Source organism: Mus caroli, chromosome 14, assembly GCF_900094665.2.
Source record: "Mus caroli chromosome 14, CAROLI_EIJ_v1.1, whole genome shotgun sequence".
Lineage (NCBI taxonomy): Eukaryota > Metazoa > Chordata > Mammalia > Rodentia > Muridae > Mus > Mus caroli.
This window is the reverse complement of record NC_034583.1, coordinates 43,417,704-43,424,939: the sequence shown is the minus strand read 5'-3', so window position 1 is coordinate 43,424,939 and position 7,236 is coordinate 43,417,704. Positions and strand designations below refer to the sequence as shown.

General features: G+C 34.5%; 1 protein-coding gene across 1 annotated transcript in view; it reads right to left on the bottom strand.

Moving 5' to 3' along the window:
• The window catches only part of LOC110309711 (vomeronasal type-2 receptor 116-like), a 29,770-nt gene extending 26,385 nt beyond the window's left edge, over positions 1 to 3,385 (bottom strand). Inside the window, exons 1-3 of the mRNA XM_021182440.1 lie at positions 3,180 to 3,385; positions 1,062 to 1,344; positions 6 to 623 (exon numbers count right to left, since the gene is read on the bottom strand). Of these exons, the coding sequence (XP_021038099.1) occupies positions 6 to 623; positions 1,062 to 1,344; positions 3,180 to 3,385 (1,107 nt within the window). The remainder of the gene's footprint in view (positions 1 to 5; positions 624 to 1,061; positions 1,345 to 3,179) is intronic.
• Between the last annotated feature and the right edge of the window lie 3,851 nt (positions 3,386 to 7,236).

Genomic DNA, 7,236 nt, shown 5'->3' with positions numbered 1-7,236 from the left:
GTAATATGATCCATTTTACTGCTGTTCTTAGAGATTGAACAATTAAAATAATTCCACTCCAATATAGCATGAGAGATATTTACTGGATATTTGGCAGTGTCCATTGTTTGCATAAATTTTTTAAATTTAGGAATCTCAAATCTGTGGTGTGCAAAAATAATAGTCCCATGGAAGAGATTAAGGGTGAATTCTTTTTTATTTGTGATGACATCCCATTGTGAGGTTGTGATCCAGATTCTCTGAGCACCTAAATCTTCCCATCTTCTAAAGCTTACTTCCAGTGTAGAATTCATTTCACCATAAATGATAACAACCTTTGCTAAAGATGTCATAATTTGTTTATCATATATTGCAGCCCTTGTCATGTATATCTGCATGTTTTCTGGGATCATATTAACAAAAGCTAAACAGATCCCATGCCTTTGGCTTTCTTCTCTTAAATCTGAGAGAAACTGAATACCCTGATCATCATCTGAGATGACCAGTCCTATCCAAGTCCATCTAAAATGAAACATCAAGGAGACCATGCCATGGGACAAATGTGTGTCCTTGGTGGCTACTTGATGGACATGGTGCAGCCGGTCATGGTCACGTAGTTTAGGATTAAATGATCCAAAGAAAACCTAAAGGATGTAGAAGAGAGGAAGAAACTTCCAGTGAGAAATATGATTATTAGGATGTTTGGGCTCATATACAGGTAATGCTACTCACGTTCCAGAACTCCTGTTAAGAACAGTAAGATTGTACTATACATATCATGTATTATTCCCATTAGATTCTAGACTATTCCTTACAAGTCTGAAATTCCTAGAACACAGTTTTACCCAGTTTGCAGTGTACATCTATGAAGTGATTTTTAAATTCATCTATATATATGTATATATATATACATATATATATATATATATATATATATATATATATATATATATATGATGGGTGTGTATGCGTGTGTGTTTGTGTAGTAGCACACTCACAAATGCATTCTCTCCACGTTTTCTTGTAGGCACCTATAAATGCAATTTAATGTTCTTAACCCATTCATTGTCACAAATTCTTACCAGTGGCATCGAAGAATGCATTGCCAGTTTTAAGGATGTTTTCCATGATGGTCCTGTAAGACCTANGGCACATGAATCATCTAAATAACAGAAATAATTAACAAAATTCATACGTCCATTTATTTGTGTATATNCTTGATCCAAACCTCTCAATAAATCATGACAGTTTCCACCAATGATGGAGAACATCAAAGTTATGTTGGGTAAAAGATAAGGATTCTTGTTGATCTCATCAGTAGCAAAAAACATTACCAGAAGAAACTCATATTCACTTGCTGCAATTCTAAAAGAAGGCATAGTGATGATTAAGGGAGATGTTTGAACTATAAAATTTCAAATGCTGTAAAGTTTGTAATATGAGATATATTAAGTCTGCCTCCCAAGTGCCGGGATTAAAGGCGTGAGCCACCACCACATGGCCAGACTAATTATTTTAAGATATATTTTATTTAATTGTATTTATCCATTTAAAGATATATACAATGATACAATATACCATATGACTGGAATATTATCCTTTAGGGTCTTGTACATATCAAGTTAATGTTACCTTTTAATGTGTTCTTACTATTTCTATTTTTGTTAAAATTTTATGAGATTTCTTTAAATACCTCAGTCTTCCTAATACTTTGAGGTCCTTTAAGTTATGTCTGAGCACAGAGATCTTCTCTGCCTCAGCACAGTTGGCAGTTCATCTGTTATTATTCGCTATTACCTCTCATCAGGAGTAAAGACAACAAACGTAGTCTTTTGCTAAAATTTATATATTTTAATTAAGTGTTCAGCGTGAAGTTTTTTCTAGTCCAGAAAAGTATATTGACACAGTTCATATATTTGTAATTTTAAAACTTATTATGGTTTAAAAAATTGTCATCAATGAGAATTTCTACAATTTTTGCAATGAGATGTGGGAAAATTCAGAATACATCAGAAATGAAATTCCTACTCACCTAACACAGAAGGATAATAATATGAAGCAACTATCACTATCAGAGTGTACAGTGTACTGTGGCTACCAATTGAAAAATGTATTTCTTTGTTATCAGACAAAAAATTTAATGAGAGATGGGATGAGAGCCAAAGACAGAAAAGCACAGGAAACCTTCGTTTATGAAAGAAAGAAGTCGCAGGCACACTGATTAGCTAAAAGTTTCAACACTCTTTCCCTCATGATCTGCAGCCACAAATGATAACATCTCACACTTTGGATCTCAGACCTAATAGCCACATTGAGGGCAGGTTCTTTTCCACAAAAAGTACAATGATTCTCCTAGATTTAGGTTTTCAGACCTCAGATGTAGAGATTAAGGCCTGAATTTTCCCTATGTATCCAGGGCACATGACATAGGATGAATGGAAAGGAATTGTGAATATATATTAACTACTAAATAATGTTAAATTTATTGAGTAAGTAATAGAAATATTGACCATCTATCTGATAGTGATAATAAGCCTAATCTGTCCCTGTGCATTTGTGTAATTGGATAAAAAGATTATTCTGGTAACAGAATATGAGACTAGCATTCTTTTTCCACATTCAGTATCAAATCCAGAATTGCAGTATGAGGCTCATTTAAAGACTATTTTAAAGTTAAGTATATGTATTTTCACAAGTATATAAGTAATGTTATACATTTAACCAGGTATAGTAGACCAACACATACACAAATATTTCAATGAAACAATGTATGTTCATCTGTTTGAAACAGATAACACTTTTATGAAGGCATTTAGATGCATGATCATACATGTGGCATTGGCAGACAATTGAATATAGGCAGTGATGCAGTTTTTCATATTGAGTTCTTGACAAAGATGGGGATTGTGAATTCAAGGCAGATGAAGAGATATCTTTTAACATATACTGTCAACAAAGACTCAAAAGAGAGAATCCAGACTTTCTCATTGTCCAGGATTGTGAACTGGAGCATAATGTATTAAAACTATATTAAACTGTGACACATTTCAAAGTATTAAAATAGTGATTGATATAATAATTAATTTTCAGGGGTTCTTAAAGTTACATGGTGAGAAAGAGAACAGAACCCACAGTTTGTATATACAGCTAAATGTTTCTAACTAATGACATTGACACAGGAAAAAATGTTAATGACTTACCTAAATTTTAAAAGTGAATTATAAAAATTATCTTCAATTGGTTTATCAACTGCCCCAAGGTAAAAATGACATTCCCTTTGCATATCTCCATCATTATCTTCACTATTCTTTATCCTCCAAAAGCAACTTGGNTCAGTAAAACAGCACAAGATGAGAGAAAACTTCAGAAACAAAAATGAAATAGTGAAAGCACAGAGCTGCTTCATGTCTGCTAGCATCTAAGATGGAGCTGTTGTGAAATCTGTTTCTGATGTAGAAAGACATCACACACACAGTTATACCTATGTGTCTGTTTTAAGGCTACTGCTGTCTGGAGATCCACTTATTATATTCACAGTTCCTTTCCATTTGTCCTATGTCAGGCTCCCTAGATACATAGGGAAAATTCTGGCCTCAGGCTCTACATCTGAGGTCTGAAAAGTTTTCATCAACATATTTTTGAAAACATGTTTTGAGATTATTTTTCTACCCTCAGGGGCCATGATTGCATTCATATGCATAGCGAAAATCCCAAGGACAGTTTTCTCCTTCATAGCTCGGACCAGACCATGTGTCAACAGCCATTATGTACAAACACAATGGATTACATCAGAACTTCTTTAGCGTGACAAAAGTTGAAAAGGTCATAAAAGTTCCATATCATTCAGATGTTGTGTTTAATCATGGAACATTATGTAACACATTGTCTAATTTAGGGAAGGGCAGTCTCACATGTAACATTGAGCCTGGAGTTACCATACTCTCTGTTGTTCATATACTATTGTATGCTACTTATTTTTACAAAATCTCCTCAAACTTCCTATGATTCCTGCCATCTGGAGAACACGACATTATGCTAAATCCAAAAAATGCCTGGGTTTTTAAAGATTCAACACCCATCCTGTCCAGTATCAGTACCTGTGCAGACATTCACTNATATGCTGATCTCTTTCCTGATAATCAGTCCCTGGGCGTCAATGACATTTGATGAAACATTTCTTTGGTTGATGTTCGCTCACACCTCATTAAGAAGTTAGAGACTAATTTCATATATTTTGCTCAAAGGAAAGAATTTAGGTGTCATTTAAGAGGTAGAATTTTATTGCTAATGTTAGCATATACCTCATACTTTTCATTTACTTCTACTTGGCATTTGTTTTGAAATATTTCTATCTTGGATTATATTTCAACAACAAAGATGTATGCTGTTAAGCTAACTTATGTAATTTGGTTAGATTTCAATGAGTGACAAAGATGAAGCATTGATTTGACTTGTAATTTTTTTAACTACCTTATTTTTTTTTCAAAATATCCATACTGAATTAAGTGAGTCTTAAACTCCAATTTTGGAATGGTTAGTATGTCACTGGATTATAATAAAATCATGCTATGGAAATTATTTTACTATCTTTATTACTATGAATAAACATTTGTTTCATTCTTTGGTTGAATTATGACTATTTCAGGGTAAATTTGTTTCAGTACTTTTGCAAACCTATAGATTGGGTAAATTAAGTGTTCTGTTGTCATATTCTATAATTGTTATATACCTGGTGCTAATACCATGTCAAATTCACTGGGAATGTGCATGGAGGCTGACCCTTCACTCCTCTGTGATTGCTATTCAAATGCCATCCTAGGCTGTGGCAGTCTTTTGGAAGTCATTGGTGCACATGAGCAATGGAGTGGAATCCATACCATACTCATTAAAACAAGACTACAGGTCAAATATTCAAGTCTTTAATAATCTTGAATTTGGGTATGCCCAGATTTAGAGGTGAGGCTCCATGTGCTTTACTGCAGAGACATCCTCCATGAGGCTTGGAACACAAATAGTATTTCTTAAAATTTCTTTTCTTTTTGCCTAAAGCTCATGTTATGTACTTGATTTGGTGGAAAGAAAGAACAGCACACATCATCGTGTCCTTTCTGATTATCAAGGGAATCTTTGGTTTCTTTTCTTCCTTTAAGTTATTCTGTAGGGTAAGATATCCACTACAATACTTTATGGGTTTATATAACAAAGTTTTCTTCTATGTTTCACACATAATATTCCTTAGCTTCTTTCCAGTTGCTTGTCCCTTTATTTCTTCTTGAAATCAGATACCTGATTCCATGTCATGCTATGTGGAACATATGATGGCTTCTATCCTATTTTCTGTCAGAGAATAATCTTAGAAGTGTTGCTGTTGTATTTTCATGAAATTTTGATGTCATTTATTAGTAAACCATTCTTATCCTGTTTTCCCCATTAATCAGATACTGATTTGTATTTCTTCAATCACTTGAAACAAGGTTTGATATGGCACAGAAGTATGATTTATACAAAGCATTGAAGCACTTTTGAATATCTGCACTCATCAATCTATATGGATGAAAAGACTTCCTCTTTCATGAATTATATATGCAATAGCAAAAATGGTATTCATGAACCACAGATAATTGCAAGGCAATGTCATGCCCATTATACATCCATGCTCCAACAAATATAATTTCAGTTTCATTACAAATAACATCTCAGTTTATTTTAATTTAAATGATTTTTGTAGAAAACTCAACTTATTCTAATGAGACTAAATCTGACATGTTGTAGATTGTTTACACACAGGATTTTTAACCCAATGCATCATAATTGGCATGACATATTACTTCACTAACACTCAATGTACATGCAGGATTGTTGAATGTGATTCTTCCAAGGTGTCCCCGTAAAACCCCTTATTCCATAAAACTAGGCTTACAATAAAGGGTCCAATTTCCCTTCCAATCTTCATTGTCCCATATACATAACTATATGAACTAATATTGAATATCAAAAATAGAATTTCAATATTATATAAAAATTTTACACCTGAAGGACCTCTGCAGTCTGAACTTATGAAAGCAGGGTGTACCTCCCAGCCCTACCAACCTACCTGTCTAACAGAAGCTCTTCCATAATTAGGAACATGGTGAGCCCTTTGGCTGAATACCCACATCATTTTGGACCTCAACAGAGATAAGCACATGAGGTATCTATCGAGCTCTTCCTGAGTACTATTGTCTTTCCAGTTTGCACCTGCAACTGAAACTATTGAAGATCAATATGCCTTCCCAAGACCCCAAGGCCAACTTGGCTCCTATTAGATCTGCCTAAACCAGAGACAGTGGGATATACGATGGTTGTACCAAGCAAAGACATTGAAGGCATGCCCTAACCAGATAGAGCACTTCCTGACTCCCAGGAGGTCTTCTGGAATCCAGGTCACACTACACTATTTGTATCCAAAGAGCACTGATCAAGTCCCAGATACCCAGACAGTTTAACAAAAGAAATGGCCAGATGGTGAAAGAAAAGTAAAAGGACATAACCAACAGAGGCCAATGTAATTTGGCATTATCAGAACCCAGTTTTCCTAACCTGGATATTTAAACACTCATGAAGAGCAAGATTTTGTGCTAAAATTGCATCTCATGAAGTCCAGTTCTCTCTCATACATAGATCTTTGAACCTTGCTCACCTGCCTGTGAAAGAGTCTTTTATGCAGATATTGAATACCCTAACAGTAATTAGTGTTGCTATATAGTACTGACATCAGAGGGGGGATTCCATGAGCTCTCTAGGATACCATAGAATGTTCATAGAAGGGGATCCTTATATCATTGCCTCCCTCCTAATGCTCTTTCCTTACTGATCATAATCTGATCTGACCTTTATAGGAGACCTTCCTGGGACCTATCCAATGAAAAACTGCTTGGTCCAAAGTATGAGATCATTCCAGTCTTAATTAAAAACACTATAGTTCTTCCAACGTAGGCATGTAAGTGATTAGTTTCTGAACTTTCCAAGGAATTTCTCATTTCTTTCTAAAAATTCTCTTACTAATGAATATCAGTCATTAAATTCTACTGAAAAATCCCACTAGGATGAACGTGGAGGGGATAGATCACATGTCCCTTAAGATACTCAGAACCAGTTATTAGAGATAGTTATGCAGTGATCTATGGAAGACTTGTTGGAAGAGAATAGGTCTCATGAATTCTCAGCTCAATTACAGATTTATGAAGGCCATATTCAATTAACATTTTTTTCAGGAGA